Raw genomic sequence first — 23,809 nt, forward strand, 5'->3', positions numbered from 1 at the left:
ACAAGTCAGACATTGGTTGCCCAGCGAAAAGACAAGTCAGACATTGGTTGCCCAGCGAAAAGACAAGTCAGACATTGGTTGCCCAGCGAAAAGACAAGTCAGACATTGGTTGCCCAGTGAAAAGACAAGTCAGACACTGGTTGCCCAGCGAAAAGACAAGTCAGACATTGGTTGCCCAGCGAAAAGACAAGTCAGACATTGGTTGCCCAGTGAAAAGACAAGTCAGACACTGGTTGCCCAGCGAAAAGACAAGTCAGACATTGGTTGCCCAACGAACAGACAAGTAAGACATTGGTTGCCCAACGAACAGACACGTGGAGACATTGGTTGCCCAACGAACAGACAAGTAAGACATTGGTTGCCCAGCGAACAGACAAGTAAGACACTGGTTGCCCAACGAACAGACAAGTGGAGACATTGGTTGCCCAGCGAACAGACAAGTGGAGACATTGGTTGCCCAACGAACAGACAAGTGGAGAGTACATTTTTTGACATGTCCGCCGGCCAGACGGCTGAATTGTTCTCCAATACAAACTGGACAGGTGGGTGTTTCCACCCCTTGGTGTTACCACTGGTAGTCCCCAAGTCTTTTTTTTTTTTTTTTTTTTAATGGATCGCATCTAAGGGCCCACCGTCTGAGATGTTTTCCGAGATGGATGAAAAACTGAGGATGGAAGGAGGAGGAGGTAAAAGAGCCCAAAACAGAGAAATAAACGTTCAGTAAAAAGGAACCCAAAACAAAGAAATCAAATTTGAAATGAGCCCCCAAACAAAGAAAATGTCAACATTTTCAGAGTTGTACATGAATTCATGTTGATATCTGGGCAATTCTGAATTCTCTTGTAACAATTCTGCCACGGAGCGCTGGACCTGCAAACCAATATTGCAAAGCAGATTTTTCTGTGAGCTAATTGCCTCCATGACTCCCACTCTCTGTCTCATTCTTTTACATCAAATACTGTTTCCTTTTTTTTTCTTTCAATGCTTTATCTTTGTAACTGTGTGTTTCTTGCTGTATTGGTTGGCCTTGTACTTGGCAATGCAATTATAATTACGTTCAACGGGTGCAATAGCCGAATAGTTGAAGCGTTGGACTTTCAATCTGAGCCCCCTTTGTGTGTATACACAAGCAGAAGATCAAATACACAAGTTAAAGATCCTGTAATCCATGTCAGCATTCAGTGGGTTATGGAAACAAGATCATACCCAGCATGCACACCCACGAAAACGGAGTATGGCTGCCTACATGGCGGGGATAAAAACACTCATACACGTAAAAGCCAACTCGCGTATATATGACTGAACATGGAAGTTGCAGCCCACAAATGCAGAAGAAGAAGAAGAAAATTACGTGGAAGTTGCAGCCCACAAATGCAGAAGAAGAAGAAGATAATTACGTTGATTCCTTTGACTTGAACGCGAAGATCTTGTACTTGATTGTTTCTCATTGAGCAGGCTTAAATAAGCTATGCTTGATGCCCCTCCCATACTTTTTGTGTTAGTGTGCTTATGCTGTGTTGTTTCTTGGAATAAAAATTGTTTAAAACAATAAAGAAATCAATGTGAAGTGAAAGCGCCCAAAATAATCAAATTTAAGAGAAAAATTAAAAAAAAGCCCAAAGCAAAGAAATTAAATAAAAAGTCCTAACTGATCAGGCAAAAGGCTGATAAAGCCTAAAAGCCGTGACACTTGATACATGATAACATCAAGTGAAAATAGACCCAAACAAAGATATCAATGCTGTGTGGAAAAAGAACCCGAAACAAAGAAATCAATGCTAAGTGAAAAGAGATCAAATCAAAAGAAATCAACGCTAGGTGAAAAGAACCCCAAACAACGAAATCATTTTGTGAGGAAAAAGAGCCTGAAACAAAAATATCAATGCCATATGAAAAGAGCCCGGAACAGTGAAATCCACCTCAAGTGTCAAAGTTTCTGGGATGCATCCAAACACCTAGACTGATCTGGCGCTAAGCCACTGCTACACTAGAACACCACATCTGTTTAAAATGAAAGGAAAAACGGGTGGAGGGAGAGGGTAGATTAGGGAGGGAGGGAGGGGGTGGTGGGACAATAACACCTGACCTGCAGCCTGGCCCAGAAATGCTGGTCAGGTCTTTAGCTCTTTTGCTGCCACAGACACGTCAGACAGACACCGCACTGCAATTGGCGACTTCAGTGACTTAGACGCTGCACAATGGGCAACTTTAGTCAACTAGACACTGCATCATAGACAACTTTAGTCAACTAGACAATGCACAGCCATAGGCGACTTTAGTCGACTAGACACTGCACCGCCATAGGTGACTTTAGTTCACTAGACACTGCACCATTGGCGACTTTAGTCAACTAGACACTGCACCACGGACAATTTTAGTCAACTAGACACTGCACCACAATTTTAGTCAACTAGACACTGCACCACAATTTTAGTCAACTAGACACTGCACCACAGACAGCATTAGTCAACTAGACACGCATTGTGGACAACTTTAGTCAACTAGACACTGCACTGTGGACAACTTTAGTCAACTAGACAATGCACAGCCATAGGTGACTTTAGTTCACTACACACTGCACCATTGGCGACTTTAGTCAACTAGACACTGCACCACGGACAATTTTAGTTAACTAGACACTTCACCACAGATAGCTTTAGTTAACTAGACACTGCACCACAGACAACTTTAGTCAACTCAACATTGCACCACAGACAACTTTAGTCAACTCAACATTGCACCACAGACAATTTTAGTCAACCAGACACTGCACCACAGACAATTTTAGTCAATCAGACATTGCACCACAGACAATTTTAGTCAACCAGACACTGCACCACAGACAGCTTTAGTCAACTAGACAATGCACAGCCACAGGCGACTTCAGTCGACTAGACACTGCAACGCCATAGGTGACTTTAGCTGACTAGACAATACTCCATAGACAGCTTTAGTCAACTAGACAATATACCATAGACAGCTTTAGTCAACTAGACACTGCACCATAAACAACTTTAGTCAACTAGACACTGCACCATAGACAGCTTTAGTCAACCAGACACTGCGCCATAGACAACTTTAGTCAACTAGACACTGCACCACAGACAATTTTAGTCAATTAGACACTGCACCACAGATAATTTTAGTGAATCAGACACTACACCAAAGACAACTTTAGTCAACTAGACACTGCACAGCCATAGGCGACTTTAGTCAACCAGACACTGCACCGTTATAGGTGACTTTAGCTGACTAGTCACTGCACCGCCATAGGCAACTTTAGTCAACTAGACACTGTACTGCCACAAGCAACTTTACTTGACTAGACACTTGAGTCGACAAGACACTGCACCACCATAGGCTACTTTAGTCAACTAGTCACTGCACTGCCATAGGTGACTTTAGTCAACCAGACACTGCAACGCCATAGGTGACTTTGGTCAACCAGACACTGCACCGCCATAGGTGACTTTAGTCAACCAGACACTGTACCGCCATAGGCGACTTCAGTCGACATCGATTGGTCATGATAAAAGGACCGTTTATCACACTGTAACAAAGCTTGACAGCTGCAGCAAGTTTCCCAAGCAATAGGACAATGACGAACCTTTCGCTCCCTGACCTGACCGCGTTTGAAGTGAACAAGTCCACCGTAGTGTTTTGAAATGAACTTAAGCCTGTGCCTGAGAGCACTGAGTCTGGAATACTTGGCGCTGGGGAGCTCTTCTCACACAGAAACTTGACGGTGAAAGAGTTAGAGAGAAATACAGAGAAAGAGGGTGGTGGAAAGAGTGGGAGAAAGGAACAGAGATAGACCAGCAAAGAAATAAAGAGAGAGAGAGGGGATGGGGGAGAGAGAGAGATAGAGAGAAAAAAAAAGATGGACTGACAAAAGAAACAAAATAAAGAGAGAGATGTGAAGGAAACAGAAATGAAGACGGACCAGCAAACACACACACACACACACGCACAAAACACACACACAGAGTAAGAGACCCAAAATAAGAACATCATGAAGGGACCGACAGAACAAAAGGGACCCACTGTCAGAACAACATAACCTCGGGACCAACAATAAGAACATAACCTGGGGACCCACTGTCAGAACAAATAACCCAGGGACCCACAGTAAGAACAAAATAACCCACAGAAAGAACAACACAACCTAGGGACCCATAGTAAACCCACAAACCACTAAAGGACCCATGGTCAGAGCAACATAACCCAGAGACCCACAGTAAGAACAACATCACTAAAGGACCCACGGTCAGAGCAACATAACCCAGGGACCCACAGTAAGAACAACACTAAGGGACCCACGGTCAGAGCAACATAACCCAGGGACCCACAGTAAGAACAACATCACTAAGAGACCCACGGTCAGAGCAACATAACCCAGGGACCCACAGTAAGAACAACATCACTAAGGGACCCACAGTCAGAGCAACATAACCCAGGGACCCACAGTAAGAACAACATCACTAAGGGACCCACAGTCAGAGCAACATAACCCAGGGACCCACAGTAAGAACAACATAACCCACAGTAAGAACAACATCACTAAGGGACCCATGGTCAGAGCAACATAACCCAGGGACCCACAGTAAGAACAACATAACCCACAGTAAGAACAACATCACTAAGGGACCCACGGTCAGAGCAACATAACCCAGAGACCCACAGTAAGAACAACATAACCCACAGTAAGAACAACATCACTAAGGGACCCACGGTCAGAGCAACATAACCCAGGGACCCACAGTAAGAACAACATCACTAAGGGACCCACGGTCAGAGCAACATAACCCAGAGACCCACAGTAAGAACATAACCCACAGTAAGAACAACATAACCCACAGTAAGAACAACATCACTAAGGGACCCACGGTCAGAACAACATAACCCACAGTAAGACTAAGAACAACATCACTAAGGGGGCCAGAGTAAAAACACCACCACAAAGGGACTCACAGAACAACCTACAATAACTAAGTAACAACATCACTATGATTGTGAGTTATCTCATCTTGTCGATTCTGAACATATGATAATCATAATCTCCATTCATTTCCCTTCAGAATATTCTTAACATTATCTACCTTCGAGCGGCATTTTAAATTATGGGATTTTTTTTTTTATGAGCTGATGCTTGGGGCAAAAATTACAAATAGTCAAAGGATTATTTATACAATTTAAATCAGACATGTCCATGTACTACACAGCTTTGTTGTAAATCACATCCGTGCTACAGTCAATCAATAATACTTCATAGTTAAATTAATTCAGACAGTCTGAGTACAACACAACTTTTTTGTACATCACAAGACAACGGTGTTATAAGTTACGAATACATAAAATCAACACAAACATGTCTGTGTACAACACAGCTTCGTTGTACATGGCAAGACAACAGTGTTTACAAATGTTAATGAATGTAAGTATCGTTAATTCAGACATGTCTCCATAGACAGCACAACGGTTATGCATCACAAGACGGCAGCGATGAAGTGCCCAGAGGTTGAGAGATTCTTAATACTGTCATTTTGCATCATACTGTATGATACTGTATTGTACTGCACTTTATTGCATTATATTGCACTGTATTGTATTGTACTGCATTGTATTCCATTGCATTGTATTGTACTGTATTTTATTGTATTATAATGCACTGTGTTGTATTGTATTCCATTACATTGTATTGTACTGTATTTTATTGTATTATAATGCACTGTGTTGTATTGTATTCCATTACATTGTATTGTACTGTATTTTATTGTATTATAATGCACTGTGTTGTATTGTATTCCATTGCATTGTACTGTATTGTATTGCATTGTATTGCATTGCATTGTTCAGTATTGTATTGTACTGCATTGCATTGCATTGTATTGTACTGCATTGTATTGCACTGTATTGTACTGTATTGCATTCCATTGTACTGTATTGTATTGTGTTGTGTTGTGTTGTATTGTATTGTACTGTATTGTGTTGTATTGTATTGTACTGTATTGTATTATCCTGGGGAGAGTGAGTGCCTGCAGTGCAGTGCCACCATTCTATTCTTAAACGTCTCTGCCACAGTTGTCCGCTGTTTGTTTGCCGTTAGAATGAAGTCTGAATACACAGCATGGCTGGTTTCCTCGCTCAGTCATCCACCCGCCCCCTCCTCCACCCCTCCACTGCCCACCACCCCACACACACACAAACCATTTCTGAAAACCTAACCTGAGCCTAGCAATTCACGATTCAAATAGCCGACAGACTGATTATCCACAAAGAATGAAATTTCCAACGACAGCTGCAGAGCGTTTCACCGCCAGTCCAGTTTCCTTGCTTTGAGTGCAAGTGTATATATCTAAGTACCTATCAGAGTGGATTTCTTCTACAGAGTTTTGCCAGCGGACAGCCCTAATGCTGCCATAGGTTCTTTTTCAGTGCGCCAAGCGCGTGCTGCACACGGAGTCTCTGTTTATTGTCTCAGCTGATTTTCCAGTCAAACTTCAGAGAAATGGCGAGACCGGGATTCACCTGAACGGATGCTGTATAGGCATTAAGCATTTTAACCAAAACCACCACCTTCGTTCTAAGCATATGCCAGTTCTAACGGACTCAGGGATAAATTCTGAACGCTAAGCAAACTTAGCCACTGTGGCAAGGAGGTCAGCACAGCAGACTGACGACATGGAGGACACGGGAACAGTCTCCAACAGAGGTGTGATTTTTCGGCTTGAGCTTGCCCAGCTCCTACCCCAGAGCTTGAGTGTCCTATGGGCTCAAAGTAGAAGACTGGGACCACACAGTTGAAGGACATCCCCCTTCACGGATGCCGTCTTTGTGGGAGTGCTGCTCAAGTTTTCTGACCACCACTACTGCTGGTGTCTGTGTCTTCCAGCCTGGCTGATGCTCAGGGGATGTACCATGGAGTACAGCCTTGTCAGGTAGTCCTCCAAACCTAAACGGACCCTCCCCCCTACCATCCCCCCCCCCCTCCCACAGCAGGATCGTTATCAACCCCATCACCATCAAATAAAGAAAAAAAACAACCCAAATATCCCCAATTATGTGGCACAACAAAACAAAACCATACACACACACACACAGAGAAATTTGATGCTGCTAAAAGCTGCTTACGAAACACATCCCTGGAAGTTCTCTGCTGCGGAATCTTTCACTGTACTATCATTCAATAAGTTTACATATTTATTTTGTTGGATTATTTTATCTAATTTTTTGCGTCACTATCAGTATCAGTAGATCAAGGAGGCGTCACTGTGTTCGGTCAAATCCATATACACTACACCACATCTGCCAAGCAGATGCCTGACCAGCAGCGTAACCCAATGCACTTAGGCCTTGAGAAAAAAATAATAATAAAAAATAAAAATAAATAAAAATAAAATAAAATAAATAAAGTAAAAATAACCAAAAATTTAAAATAAAAAAAAAATAAATAAATAAAATAAAGAAAATAAAAATAAAAATGTTTTTGCGTCAGTGATTTACACATATATGGGGCAAGGTTCTCAAGGCCTGACCAGCACGTTGGATTTATCATGCCAAGGGCAGGCATCATACTACTCCTCTAAAAAATAACGTTAAAAAAAAAAATCCGTTTACAGCAGATATATTGGTATTTGTATTTGCATTTCTTTTTATCACAACAGATTTCTCTGTGTAAAATTTGGGCTGCTCTCCCCAGGGAGAGTGCGTCGCTATACTTCAGCGCCACCCATTTTTTTTGTATTTTTTTCTGCAGGCAGTTTTATGTGTTTTTCCTATCAAAGTGGATTTTTCTTCAGAATTTTTGCCAGGAATAACCCTTTTGTTGCCATAGGTTCTTTTACGTGCGCTAAGTGCATGCTGCACACAGGACCTTGGTTTATCGTCTCATCCGAATGACTAGCGCCCAGACCACCACTCAAGGTCTAGTGGAGGGGAAGAAAATATTGGTGGCTGAGCCGTGATTCGAACCAACGTGCTCAGATTCTCTCGCTTCCTAAGCGGACGCATTACCCCTAGGCCATCACTTCACTCCACATGTAAGTGTAGCATACACAGATCAGTCCACATGCTTTGACAAACCTCCCTGATACTAAAACAGAAAGTGACAGATGCAACAGCCAAGTGGTTAAAGTGTTGGACTTGCAATCTGAGGGTCTCGGGTTCGAATCTCGGTGACGGCGGCTGGTTGGTAAAGGGTGGAGATTTTCCCCGATCTCCCAGGTCAACGTATGTGCAGACCTGCTTGTGCCTGAACCCCCTTCGTGTGAAAACACACAGAGAAGATCAAATACGCATGCTAAGGATCCTGTAATCCATGTCAGCGTTTGGTGGGTTGTGGAAACAAGAACATACCCAGCATGCATACCCCCGAAAACAGAGTATAGCTGCCTATAATTATGGCGGGGTAAAAACAGTCATACACATAAAAGCCCACTCGTGTACATACAAGTGAACGTGGGAGTTGCAGCCCACCGAAAGAAGAAGAAGAGGAAGAAGAAGAAGAATCAGTGTGCACTGACTAACCTTGTCCTTGTTGCTGCGCCGTGTGGGCTGGCTGTAGACAACAGCAGAGTCTGCTGTGTATGGAGGGGGCACCGCATCCACGTCTCCTCTGAACACAGTACAGGGTGGAGGTGGGGGTGGGTGGGGAGGGGGGAGGGGGGAGCGGATTAGTTCTCTTCTCCTGCCGGTCTGACTTTTGTCTGTGCTTTTTGTGTCTCCATCATAGGTGTGGGTTTTAAAGAGATTGATTGATAGAGAGAAAGAATGAGACTGAGATGGAGTGAGAGATGGAGAGAATGAGAGGGACTGGGGGACTGAGAGAGAGAGAGAGGGGGGGGGGGAGAGACAGACAGACAGAGAGAAATTGAAATCTATTGTTTTTCTTAATCTAAGGAAAAGAAATAAGCACTTATTGGCCTGTTTTCATCCTACTGTCATAAATAAAATCAATAAATTAGTCTGGGGAAACAACAACAACAAAAAATTATCAAAAAAAAAAGAGAGAGAAAGAGAGACAGAGCAAGAGAGAGTAAGAGCAAAAAAAATGTGAGCAACAGACAAAGAGAGAGACACAGACCCACAGAGAGACTTAGAGCGAGAGACGGACAGACAGACAGGAACTGAGACAGACAGAAAGAGGGGGAGGGGAGGGGGGGCAGGTGGGGAGGGGGGCAGAGAATGATTAATAAAAAAAATTAATAAATGAATTTTTTTTTATCGAGGGAATAAAGGAATAAGTATAACTATCAGGTTTGTTTTCATCATGCCCTGGAATGTGAAGAAGAAAGGAAAAGACCAGGAAAAAAACAACAACAAAAAACAAACATAATTATACATCAAATTCAAAGCAAAGTATTCATCAGAAATCATGGATAAAATACAGAAACAATTGTACACAAACACAAAATCATATTTCAAAGAAAGACGTGAACATGTGGAGGGGAAAAGAAAATGAGAAAGAGATTTTTGAGCACACAGATTGAACACGAACACACAATCATATTTCAAAGAATGACATGAACATGAGAGAAAAAGAAAATGAGAAAGAGACGGTTTGAGCACAGAGATTGTACACAAACACACAATCATATTTCAAAGAATGACGTGAACATGTGGAGAGAAAAAGAAAATGAGAAAGAGACAGTTTGAGCACAGACATTGTACACAAACACACAATCATATTTCAAAGAATGACGTGAACATGTGGAGAGAAAAAGAAAATGAGAAAGAGAGGGTTTGAGCACAGAGATTGTACACAAACACACAATCATATTTCAAAGAATGACATGAACATGAGAGAAAAAGAAAATGAGAAAGAGACAGTTTGAGCACAGAGATTGTACACAAACACACAATCATATTTCAAAGAATGACATGAACATGAGAGAAAAAGAAAATGAGAAAGAGACAGTTTGAGCACAGAGATTGTACACAAACACACAATCATATTTCAAAGAATGACGTGAACATGTGGAGAGAAAAAGAAAATGAGAAAGAGACAGTTTGAGCACAGAGATTGTACACAAACACACAATCATATTTCAAAGAATGACGTGAACATGTGGAGGAGAAAAGAAAATGAGAAAGAGAGGGTTTGAGCACAGAGATTGTACACAAACACACAATCATATTTCAAAGAATGACGTGAACATGTGGAGGGGAAAAGAAAATGAGAAAGAGAGGGTTTGAGCACAGAGAGTGGAAGAGAGGGGGAGAGAAGGAGGGAGAGAGACAGTCGGTCAGTCAGAGATACAGGCAGACAGACAGAGACAGTGGGGGTGGTGTAGAGAATGAAGAATGAAAGAATAAATGAATGGAAGATTTTTTTTTCCTTACTGAGGGAATAATAAAGGAATAAGTACAAGCATATTTTTCACCAAGCCATGAAAATCTTGGAAGAAAAGAGTGAGTGAGTGAGAGAGAGAGAGAGAGAGAGAGAGAGAGAGAGAGAGAGAGAGGAAAAGACAAGGAAAAAAGAAAGATAAAGAATGAAAACATAATTCATATCAAAGCAAAACATTCATCAGGTATCATGGATAGATTACAGAAACAATCAAACACATACGTGCAATGATATTTTCTAGAAAGACATGTACATGTAGAGAGAAAGGGAAAATGAGGAAGAGAGGAGAAGAGAGAGAGAGAGGGGGGTGTGGGGGGTGGGGTGAGGGGGGAAGAGAGAGAGAGAAAGGAACAAATGAACAAAATTTTATTTTTCCAGGGTAGTGCGATAAGCATAATGACAAGAATGCTTTTTCCCACCCAGCCCTGGGGTATATACTTAAATTTTTTTTTTTAATTTAAAAAAAGAAAGAAAAAGAAACACACAAGAATGAATAAAGAATAAAGAGAGACAGACAGACAGAGAGGGGGAGAGAGAGAGAGAGAGAGAGAGAGAGTCAAAGATGGAGATGCAGAGAGACAGAGACAGACACAGAGACAGAGACAGAAAGAGAGAGAGGGTTTTTTTTTTGGTTGTTTTTTTTTTTAGATATCTTTTTTCAAGAATGAAAACAAAGCAGAAGTACTCACCCCTTCTCAAGCACATCATCGACATCTGCAAGACAGAAAATAAAATCATACACACTATGGTCAACACAAGATAATATTGTATTGCATGGTACTGTATGGTATTGTATTGTATTACTCTTTCTGTCACAACAGATTTCTTTGTGTGAAATTCGGGCTGCTCTTCCCAGGGAGAGCGCGTCACTACACTGAGAGAGCCACCCTTTTAAAAATTTTTTCCTGCCTGCAGTTTTTTTATGTTTTCCTATCGAAGTGGATTTTTCTACAGAATTTTGGCAGGGACAGCTCTTTTGTTGCCATGGGTTCTTTTACATGCTCTAAGTGCATACTGCACATGGGACCTCAGTTTGTCTCATCTGAATGACTAGCGTCCAGACCACCACTCAATGTCTAGTGGAGGGGGGAAAAAAATACTGGTGACCCTGCCGGGATTCGAACCAGTGTGCTCAGATTCACTCGCTTCCTAGGCAGAATGTATGGTATTGCATGATATTGTATGGTCTGGTCTGGTATGGTGCGGTATGGTATGGTATGGTGTGGTGTGGTATTGTATTGTATTGTAATGTAATATATTGTATCATATACTACTGCATTGCACTGTATTACCCTTTGCCATAACAGATTTCTCTGAGTGAAATCCCCACAGGGAGCACCTTGCTACAGATTTTTAAAAAATCCTGCCAGCAAATGTATTTGTCTCCCTATCAAACAGGATTTTTCTGATCAATTTTGCCAGCGACAACCCTTTTGTTGCTGTGGGTTATTTTACGTGTGCTAAGTGAAATGCTACACACACGACGTCAGTTTATTGTCTCATCTGAATGACTAGCATCCAGACCACCACTCAAGGTCCAGTGGAGGTGGTGAAAATATTGCGGAGTGTTGGATTTGATTCACTGTGCACAGAATCTCTGGCATCCTAGACAGATGTGATATCACTAGACCATCACTCCACCTGTATGCACATCCTAGTCCAACACCACCTAGTACACACTAGTCAGAATATAATACATGTATATGAGGTAAACAGAACATAATACACACTATAGTCAAACAGAACATAATACACACTATAGTCAAACAAAACACAATACACACTATAGTCAAACAAAACACAAAACACACTATAGTCAAGCAGAACATAACACACACTATAGTCAAGAATACACACTATAGTCAAACAGAACATAATACACACTATAGTCAAACAGAACACAAAACACACTATAGTCAAACAGAACATAACATACACTATAGTCAAGAATACACACTATAGTCAAACAGAACATAACATACACTATAGTCAAGAATACACACTATAGTCAAACAGAACACAATACACACTATAGTCAAGAATACACACTATAGTCAAACAGAACATAACATACACTATAGTCAAGAATACACACTATAGTCAAACAGAACACAATACACACTATAGTCAAGAATACACACTATAGTCAAACAGAACATAACATACACTATAGTCAAGAATACACACTATAGTCAAACAGAACACAATACACACTATAGTCAAACAGAACATAATACACACTATAGTCAAACAAAACACAATACACACTATAATCAAACAGAACATATTACACATTTAGACAAGCAGAACACACTACACACTACAGTCAAACAAAACACAATGCACATACTATAGTCAAAGAAAACACAATACACACTACAGTCAAACAAAACACAATACACACTATAGTCAAACAAAACACAACACACACTATAGTCAAACAGAACATTCTACACATTTAGACAAGCAGAACACACTACACACTACAGTCAAACAAAACACAATGCACATACTATAGTCAAAGAAAACACACTACACACTACAGTCAAACAAAACACAATGCACATACTATAGTCAAAGAAAACACAATACACACTACAGTCAAACAAAACACAATACACAGTGGATACGAAGTCACCGGCTATGTTACCTTTAACCTTGTTCAAAAGTAAGCAAATGCAAAGAGAATACTCACATTCCTCCTCTTGCTTCTGTCGACGGGGACGTATGACCATGAAGTAGACGATGATAACGATGATAGCGATGAGGATGAGCGCTCCAATCACACCTCCGGCAATGGCCCCCGCATCGGCTGTGCTTGCTGGAGTGAGAGGAATTGAAACATACATACAGACACCAGATAAAAACCAGAGAAAAAGAAGAGCCTTGGCCAAAGGGATGATTCAGTGCTTATAGCTTTTAGAGGTGTTTGATTGGCTGAGAGCGGACCGGGCCAGCACTGCTCGTCTTTTCACTGTTAGCCGCGCAAAATTTGGCCAAGTAGTGCAAACCGATAGGCCTAGTTTGCATCAGTTTGACATGGTACAGTATATGACACCAAAAGAAAAGATAAAAGAAGAAGAAGAAAAAAGTCGCACACATATGGAGTGCTTTTCGTGCCGCTATACGTCACCATCAACTTCCTGTGATGTTCTCATTGGTCAAAATAATCGGTTTATTCCGTTGGCGAACTGAACAAGGATTTCCCGGGCTACTGCCGTGAATTGATTGGCATTGCTTCTCATGGGAGGAAGGTGACTGTGTAAAGTGGTCAGGTTTTGATCCATGAAAAATCGGTCGGAATTAGATCACCTTACCCTACCATGTAAAAGCAGAACTTACTATGTATCACTGTAATTTCATACATAAATTCCCAAACAAAAGCTACGGTAGGTGGAGTGCACACACACCACCGACACAGCTTTTTTTCCCTCGGCATATGGAATGCAGCTGACCTCAAAAAGTGTAGGCAATCAAAAGGATAAAATCACATGTAATCCAACATACAATGACCCACTGGTGCAGACTCGGTTTCCTGTCCCGTGCAAAATATTACCCCACTCAGGGAGAGATATCAAACAGCAGCAACTGGCTGGTGACCTTTATGGAACAATTTGGAAACGTTTTAACCCATTCAAGTTTTCAACCCTTATGAGTTTACAACCTCAGCAGGCTTCAATGCCATACTGAGTTGAAAAATAACTCAGAAAATATGCTGTGTCCCCCCCCCCCCCCCCACCCCCAAATTATGTGTGGGCACATCCGAAATACAGTGAAAGTTGGCTTCCTTGCTTTGTGTTTTATGCATACGTAGGAAGGTGAAAACCATTCCAAGGAGAAGAATTTTGACACTGGAGCAATGCTCGGATGCTGGGCTCAATGAGTTAAGGAACTTTTTGAAACTTTGTCAGGATGACTGTGGCCTTCAGTCACACTGGCATACATGTATGCATTTACCTCTACAGTATGTGGACATCAGCTTATGCAAAAGTCAATATAATACCCATATACTTTCATGTCATTTTAACACCTGCACAACAAACACATTGCACACACACACACACGCACACAGCACAACACGCAATGAGACCACGAGAGATTTAATAGCAACAATGATTTTTTTTTAAAAACAAACAAAAAAACAAAGGAAACTGGTGTGGTGTAGTTTATTCACTCATTCTTTCAGCACCACTGCATCTTACACAAGACAACACACACTGAAAATACACACTCAACACATGCTGCAAACACACACACACACAGACACACACCAAACCACAAACAGAATGACAGACAGACAAGAGAGACAGACACAGAGAAACTCACATGCACTAGGCTCACTGTTGTCAGGTGAGGTTCCTGCACAAAAAGTTCAGCACATGTACCAAAAGCTCACGTGTGCAAGGAAGCTATGCCTGCATGCGTAGTGTGACTGAGTGTGCAAGCGTGTGCATATAATGCAAACCAGTTAGAGTATTACTGTGTGTGTGTGTGTGTGTGTGTGTGTATCTGTGTGTGCATTCATGCATACAAATGCATGTGTGTGTGTGTGTGTGTGTGTGTGTGTGTGTGTGTGTGTGTGTGTGTGTGACCCCACCCCTTCACATACACACACTCACCCCACCCCCACCCCCTTCACACACATACACACCCCACCCAACCCCTTCACACACACACACACTCACCCCACCCCCTTCACACACACACACACTCGCCCCACTCCTTCACACACATACACTCACCCCACCCCTTCACACACACACACACTCGCCCCACCCCACCCCTTCACACACACACTCACCCCACCCCTTCACACACACACTCACCCCACCCCTTCACACACACACACACACTCACCCCACCCCTTCACACATACACACACACCCCACCCCACCCCTTCACACACACTCACCCCACCCCTTCACACACACACTCACACACACTCACCCCACCCCTTCACACATACACACACACCCCACCCCACCCCTTCACACACACTCACCCCACCCCTTCACACACACACACACACTCACCCCACCCCTTCACACACACACACACACACACACTCACCCCACCCCTTCACACACACACACTTGCCCCACCCCACCCCCTTCACACACACACACACTCACCCCACCCCTTCACACACACACACACACACACTCACCCCACCCCTTCACACACACACACACACACACTCACCCCACCCCTTTACACACACACACTCGCCCCACCCCCACCCCAACACACACACTCACCCCACCCCACCCCCTTCACACACACACTCACCATCAGGAGTGACCGTCCCCACATAGTGAGAGGCGGCGAAACGTTCGTAGCCTTGACCGTTGCGGCGCACGAAGCACTGGTACTCGCGGCCCGTGTCGTTTAAGGCGAGGCGCCTTCGAAGGCTGCTGGTCTGCTCCTTGAGGCAGGCCTTGGAAGTGAAGCCGCCCGTGGTGATGTCGGACTGGGGACCGTCGTAGGTTGACCATCCCATGCCCAGCCGTCTGTACTGCCACACCCACGTCACCTGCAAACACCACCAGTGCCCGGTCAGAGCAGACTGGAATAGGATAGCGCAGTACAGAACAGTGCAGTTATAAAAGAACAGAACAGAAAGGGACTGGATAGATTAGACATACATGTCTAATGTGCAAAAACACACACACACACACACACACAAAAAAAACAACCTTAAGAACAGATTATCAAGTATAAAGAAGACAAAAAAATATTTATGGCTTTCTATAAAATAAAATAAAAAGAGTAAAAAAAAAAAAATTCTTTTTTTCAAAGTGAACAAACTAGCCAGACAGAAAATAACAAAGGAAAAGATGGCAGGAAAACAAACAAAGAAGAAGAAGCCAGAAACAAAGAGAACGACAGAAAGAAAAGAGAAAAATATCTTGCATAGAGTTTCCGCAAGGGAGGGATACTGATCAACCAGGCTGAGAGGTACAGACACCCTGCAGTGTTGATCAGGAAATGTGAACAACACTCCCCACGGTGGCACTGGTGAAGTGGATGACCTTTCGACTGCCGTGTGTGGTTCCAGTCTTTACACAGCACGCTCCATAAAGATAACCACTTTGCCATGGCGACTGGCACAGTTTTTAACAAGGTTTCAAACTGCACTCAACACATTTCAGCCAGGAAAGAGCAAACAGGAAATGGAAAGCGAAAGACAGGGGAACCTTCCCCCCCCTCTCTCCAAGTCCAAATATTTTATTACAATATACTTAAATGGACGATACACAACAACCCACTGCAGGTCAACACAAAGAATAAGCAGTGTGCATTAATTAATCACAATATGGAGCACAGGCTTTAGGGTGGTCGGCCAGCCCAGTATCAAACTTGTCTGCTTTACACTGGTCAGGTACAGGGCTGGACAAAGCGAAAATGTTGTCTCCCCTGCTGGGCTGGCCCAGACTGCACTGATCAACCCGATGAGACACATGTTTGTCTCTCTTGGGAAAGGCATCAACGCTCCAATTAAAAGACCAAACAAAAAAATTACAAGAAAACACCCCCCGCACCCCCCCAACACCGGCAACAACAACAAAAAAGACAGTAAGACAATATCAATACCCCTTTTGGGTTGGGTCGGTATACTGGTCAGCCCAATACGAGACATGTTGTATCAATGTATGTCTAGTCAGGATGGCATCAACACTTTGAAAAAAAAAGAAAAAAAAGGAGAATATTAGACAGGACTTGAAGGAGCCCTGGAAGGAGTCGAAGAGAAGAGAAGACGGGAGGGGTGGAAGAAAGAAACATGTGAGCCACGTCCTTACCACCGGGTCGTTGGTACCACCCGTGGTGTTGACAGATCCCACAGGCCCCGTGCAGGTCAAGGTCAGTATCTGGTTCACTGCCCACAACGTCACGTCCGGAGGGGATGCGGTCATCTCCAGCTGTCCTGGACTCACTGGGCCAGATTGAAAAAAAAAAAAGGAAAAAAGATTAAGAGAGGGGTGAGAGTAGGGGGTTTCTCAATGTATACTGCATTGAGTATATCTGCCTTCTCTTTCTCATCAGCACAGCTGAGGTGACAGCTTGTAGTTTGGCCACAGCCAAAGGTAAACCTGAAAGGGCAGCTCATCATGGAGACAATCTGAAGTGGACAGTCACAGTGTCCACAGAGCTCTGCACAGCAGTGACCACAACCTGTTCTGTGAGGGACCGTCTTCTTGGTCTGCGTTCGTGGGCTGCAACTCCCATGTTCACTCTTATGTATACAAGTGGGCTTTTACGTGTAAGACCGTTTTTACCCTGCCTTGTAGACAGCCATACTCCGCTTTCAGGGAGGGAGGGTGCATGCTGGGTATGTTCTTGTTTCCATAATCCACCGAATGCTGACATGGATTACAGGATCTTTAACGTGCGTACTTGATCTTCTGCTTGCGTATACACACGAAGGGGGTTTAGGCACTAGCAGGTCTACACATGTTGACCTGGGAGATCGGGAAAAATCTCCACCCTTTACGCACTAGGCGCCGTCACCAAGATTCGAACCCGGCACTCTAAGATTGAAAGTCCAACCCTTTAAACACTTGGCTATTGCACCCCTCAAGGGACTGTCTGATTACAGCTGATGCCACAGAGTGGAAGAGTGAGCATTTGATTATGCCATGCACGAGTGTTATGATGCTTTGGCAAAGAGGTATACCCCCAGGCAGGCATCAAGAAAATGGGCCTTGCCTGAGCCAGCCAGAGGCACAGAAGAAGGACAGGGGATTGTGGGGGTCTCCATGATAGCCTATATCCCAGGAGGAGTGCGTGTGTGTGTGGGGGGGGGGGGGAGGTGAGGGGGGTGAGGGGCGGAGGGGGGCGTTTAGGGTGAAAGCCCTGAGTGTATCACATGATGTTTCATAAGTGGAACACAGTCAAGACCAGGCGCCAAGATCACAAGCACATGATGTTACATAAGTTGACAACATATCCAGCAAAACCGTCTCACCTTCCACCTTCAGCTCTGCTTGGTTTTTGGACGTCAGTGGTTTGGTTTGAGTGTCGAGGTACACCGCTGTACAACTATATATGGCTTCATCACCACAACCAGCTTGGTTCATCGTTAAGGTGACGGACCTCCCAACAACACTCCCAGAAGCTTCTGCACCTCGTAGATTGGCATTGGACAACAACTTGGCGTTGCCATTATTCTCTCCTGCCACTGCACTGAGCAGGACCACAGCCGAGCTACTGTCACTGGTGAAGCTCCAGCGACTTATAGACAAAGTGAGGAGCGTCGAGACACCTGACACTGGAGGTTCACAGGTAACTGTCACCTTTGTTCCACTGTCTGTTGTATTGGGGGTCAGTCGGATCACTGTGGGGCTGACACTGATTCTGGATGGAGGGCCGTCTTGGGCATCACCTGTAACAGTTTGGGGGGTGGTGGGATAGGGGAGGGTTGTAAGTCATCAGTTCATCCTTAAATCCACAAACAGGATGACATTTTAGATAATGCTTGTATTCAACTTTCCCAGGTGACAACCTGCAAAGGACAACACACTAATAAATCACTTTTGAACAGCAGAAAGAATTCAAAAATTGAAGAATGACAAGGAAATATGACTGCATTGTTTTGGGTGTTGACATCAAAATTACCTGGCTAGAAATAATATTGGCAAAATAAATGTTTTCTTTCGAGAAAAAGTCAATATTTCATCTTCACCTTTAACAGCGTTTGCTTTGACATGTTTCACATAAAATCAGAAACCAACAATCGGCTAAGGTGGTTCAGTCTCGGCTCAAGAGTTCCTGTGCAATACCCCAACTCCCATCTTAAAAGTATTAAAACTCTCAACTTTTACTCATGAAGAAAGCTAAACAAAATATACCAGACAAGCAAAATCACACAAACACACACACACATGTGCAGGCACAAGCACACACACACAAATGCATGCACAAACATGAACATGCACACACCCATGCATGCACACACACAAACACGCGCATGCATGCACACACACACGAACACACACAATGTCTACAATTGCTGTGCAGTCCAATAGGACATTTGTTACAGCTGCTTGATGTTAGCTTTTCCTACCATATTGGTTATGTTCCTTTTTCCCCAATTCTCTCTCTCTCTCCCTACCTCACACACACACACACACATGTATAAAAAGATTATAAAAAAAAAAAAAAAAATCTCTTGTTCCAATGCACTTACAGAGGGAAGGAGAAAGTCCTGATCTACAGTGTGTGATGAGTTTTGAAGGCAAAATAGCAATTTTAATTTTTGACCCCCATGTAACAAAAATGGTACCCGTTTCGAGAGACTGATTCATATTATATATATATATATATATATATATATATATAGAGAGAGAGAGAGAGAGAGAGAGAGAGAGAGAGAGAGAGATACAAAAATGTGCATGAAAACCTGCATGTGCGCATATATATATATATATATATATATATATATTATCATAATGTGTGTGTGTGTGTGTGTGTGTGTGTATTATATATGCACACGCAGGTTTTCATGCACATTTTTGTCACCTATTCTTCACCTCATCTCCTGTCCCCACTCCCTTGTCTCCCACTCCTTTCTCCCCCCCCCCTCCCCCCACACCCCCCCTGTCAAACATCAACTGAAGTGGAAAAACAATCAGATTGCCACTACTGCTACCACACACAGTACAGTATTTTACAGCACACAGTGAGACATTTAACATTTTCTGGCATTTCTTTGTAAGGAAGCAAATGAAGTTATATATATGCCAAAAGAAACGGGATGGAACCAAAAAGAAAAATCACACACAGTACACACAAACACACACACAGTCATTGAGGCAAACGTATGTGTACACACACACACACACACTCTCTCACTCAGGCATTCACATTCACACACACACACACACACATGCTTCTGTTTATTAAGGTCAGCTACACTGACAGGTAGTTTACTCGCCCCTTCTCCAAAATACCACCACGTTCTCACATCCCTCACACAACCCCACCACCTCCATCAGTCCATGCAAACCCAGCTGAACCCCCTTCACTTCCACCCTCTCTCTGTACAGCACAGCAATGCACCCAACTACCCACTCACAGTAGTCACACCCCTCATTTAAGAATGATCACCCATTTTTTCCAGTATAAAAATAAAAATGTCATGGTGCCATTATTCAAATCATTAGTAAGACCAATACTGGAATATGGTAATGTGGTATGGTCCCCTTACCTTAGAAAACATATTGACTTGATTGAAAATGTACAGAGAGGATGTACCAAACAAATTATACTTTTAAATTTTTTTTTTATAGGGATAGGTAGTATGTCCTATGAAGAGACAGAGAGACTAACTAGTTTGAAAGTCCCAAGCCTGGAATAATCGCAGGTTAAGGGGTGATATGATTGAAACATATAAAGCTTCTACATGGACATAATGATAAAAGCAGTACACAAAACCTTTTCACTCTAAAGGGCAGTAATCATACCAGGGGACACCCACTAAAACTAATGAAGACATTCACCAAATTTTCACACTTTTTTTTACTAACAGGGTTGTTAACTTCTGTAATAATCTGTCCAGTAACATTGTCACTGCAGGAACACTTAACAGTTGTAAGAATTTTATTCATAAACACTGGAAGGATAATGGATTCCAAGTTAATTTCTCCAAAAGGAAGCTAACCATAACATTAGTAATTGCGCACTCTTATATAAAGCTTTGTTTTGTTTTTTTAATAAAAAAAAAAGAAGTCCTAATTGATCAGGCAAAAGGCTGATAAAACCTAAAAGCCATGACACTTGATATGATAGGATATGATAAAATAAAAGGAAATGGAGGATAAAAAAACACACAAAAACAACAACATAAAGCTCAACTTTAACTTTAAAAGCAGTGTACTATTTTCAAAGCTGCATATTTTCACTCAAACTTTGATTTGGCTTCTGAGTGCTCTATGTTTGAGTATTACAACCAACAACACCACCACCATGAAAAGTTTGCCATCAGCAAACAAGGTCTTTTTTGCGGCCAGCTATCAAGCTCAAGCTGAACCCGGAAATGGAGGTATTTTAGTGTGAAACAAAATGTCACAAAGATTCACAACTGAACTGGGAACATTTACGAAAACGTTTTAGAAAAGACAGGTTTTTTAAACTAGTGATACACTCATATCCTTTGAATAGTCATTATTAGATTTCAAGTCACTGTATTTATATAAAAGATCACACCCAAAGAGGCGGGTCCGTGTTTTATGTTCATCGTTCTATTTTCATGCATGTCATACAAGTGACTGCTCTTGAATCGTTTGACCACAAGTGACACCTGCACATCGCAAATGCTTTCTCAAAAACTGTCACGTACACCTGACTGATTACGTCTAAACCACCTAATCGAAAAGACACCGTGGAAACAGATTCACTACTCACATTGCCGTATCCAACATATCAGCAGAACAAGCACCACACGAACAATAGCTGCCATTTTGCATTCGCCATACACGCTACTATGCGCAGTAAGTTTCTACCTGTCCCGTGTCTGTCCTCAAATTGTGTGACCTATTTTTGTTAGCTCGAGACAGTTTATGAACACGGCATTATTTTTAACTCCTCGTGAGGTTCTATTTTTAGATTACTCCTGAAACTGCAAACTTTTGAGTGAGAAACATGGAATAACTACATGTTCATGACATATAATCCCTCAACAATTCATACTCAACTTAAAATAAGAATTAACAGGCACTACTTGAATTAGCTAAAGTGGTTTGAGATGACATACCTTTCTTTTTAACTGTCCTTGTTTAATGACTTGTTTGGTGAAAAACTGTCGTCTGAGCGCTTGGGACGATCTTCGTAATATCACTCCGCCGATGAACTTTCGCGGATGGCACGGAAAAGGTGATCAATTTGATACAGAAATATCATTTTCATTCCGAATTGTTGTTGCTTTATTAAGATATTTTTAATCAGTCCGTTCTAGACAGTAATTTAACCAAAATGAACTGACTTTTCTTGTGATATTCAAATGACTTGTATGTTGTCGCGGAATGACGATTTGTGCAAACGCCTAGTGACGCAGCTTTTGTTTGAATTGTGTGCCATTTATTTGAAAAGAGTGCACTCATTTTTGCTAGTTATCTTTTCTTCTCGCGTTCCCCCCCCCCCCCCCCCCCCCCCCCCCCCCACCCCCCCTGCATGAACTGCGGCGAGGGGACAGTCAAGAACAACAATCAGTTTTGCACACACACACACACACACACACACATTGGCCAGTACATGCACAAAAAACCGGCTGTTGTGCAACAGAAAGAGTGTATGAGAATGTGTGTGTCGTGACCGGTGTGTGTGTGTGTGTGTGTGTGTGTGTGTGTGAAAAAAGAAAAAAAAAGAGAAAGAAAGAGCGCGTGTGAAATGATTAAACGAGAGTGACAGATTGAGAATGTATGAATGTGAGTTGAGTGATGAATGTGCCTGAGAGTGCATGTACATCACGGTGTGTATGTATGAGAGTGTGAGTGAGTGGGTCAGTGAAAATGTACTAGTATGCGTGTGTGTGAGCGAGTAAACAAGTGTGTATGTGTGAGACAGAGAGATAAATAAAATGATTGCGTGTGAGTGAGTCAGGTGAGCGAGAGTGAGAGTTATTGAGGGAGGGGGAGAGACACTGAGAGAGAGATGGAGACTGAGATAGAGAAAGACAGAGAGGGGGAGAGAGAGAAGGGGGGCGGAAAGAGAGAGGGGGAGAGAGAGAAAGAGGGAGAGAGAGAGGGAGGGAGAGAGATAGAGAGAGATGGAGAGATAGAGAAAGAGGGAGAGAGAGAGGGGGAGAGAGAGGGAGCCTGACTGAGAGAGAAAGGGAGAGAGACTGAGAGAGAAAGAGAGAGAGAGAGAGAACGCTTGTTGAATAACTTTCACCCCTGTGTGTGTGTGTGTGTGTGTGTGTGTGTGTGTGTGTGTGTGTGTGTGTGTGTGTGTGTGTGTTGTCACTGTGTCTGTGTGTGTGTGTGTGTGTGTGTGTGTGTGTGTGTGTGTGTGTGTGTGTGTGTGTGTGTGAGCGCGCGCGCGGACGTTAAACTATGAACAAAATAAAACAGTTAACCAAATCGAAAAAAACCAACAACAACAACAAAAAAAAAAAACCCAACCAAAAACACTCACACAAAAAAACAACAACAACAACAAACAAACAAACACAAAAACAATACGAAAGCACAAAAGGGAAGCCTAAGAGTTAGATGGCGGAATGTAAATGGCTACATCCTCAAACCTTCAACTGCGGGTGAACACTTTTAATTACTTCCCCTGAAAAACATTACCTCTCATGAAAAACATCACAACTCAGTCCAGTCCAGTTTTCAGGGAACTGTTCAGTTCAATTCGGACGACTTGGTCCAGCTATGATGTTTGCAGACCCCCTCGCCCCCCACCCGCCCCCCGCACTCCCCTCCACCCTCCCACTAAACCTAAAAAAAAAAAAAAAAAAAATGG

General features: G+C 42.7%; 1 protein-coding gene across 3 annotated transcripts in view; it reads right to left on the reverse strand.

The window, feature by feature from the left end:
- Positions 1 to 21,840, reverse strand: part of LOC143277609 (uncharacterized) — a 42,049-nt gene extending 20,209 nt beyond the window's left edge. For all 3 annotated transcript variants that reach the window (XR_013053764.1, XM_076582487.1, XM_076582488.1), the window contains exons 1-8: positions 21,752 to 21,840; positions 18,315 to 18,731; positions 17,149 to 17,282; positions 15,638 to 15,881; positions 14,675 to 14,707; positions 13,044 to 13,169; positions 11,038 to 11,062; positions 8,527 to 8,614 (exon numbers count right to left, since the gene is read on the reverse strand). Coding sequence is in view for 2 of the 3 variants with exons in the window: in XM_076582487.1 (XP_076438602.1) it covers positions 8,527 to 8,614; positions 11,038 to 11,062; positions 13,044 to 13,169; positions 14,675 to 14,707; positions 15,638 to 15,881; positions 17,149 to 17,282; positions 18,315 to 18,731; positions 21,752 to 21,806 (1,122 nt within the window). In the remaining variant the exon portion in view is untranslated. The remainder of the gene's footprint in view (positions 1 to 8,526; positions 8,615 to 11,037; positions 11,063 to 13,043; positions 13,170 to 14,674; positions 14,708 to 15,637; positions 15,882 to 17,148; positions 17,283 to 18,314; positions 18,732 to 21,751) is intronic.
- Positions 21,841 to 23,809: the final 1,969 nt, after the last annotated feature.

This window comes from Babylonia areolata, chromosome 34 (assembly GCF_041734735.1).
Source record: "Babylonia areolata isolate BAREFJ2019XMU chromosome 34, ASM4173473v1, whole genome shotgun sequence".
Classification (NCBI taxonomy): domain Eukaryota; kingdom Metazoa; phylum Mollusca; class Gastropoda; order Neogastropoda; family Buccinidae; genus Babylonia; species Babylonia areolata.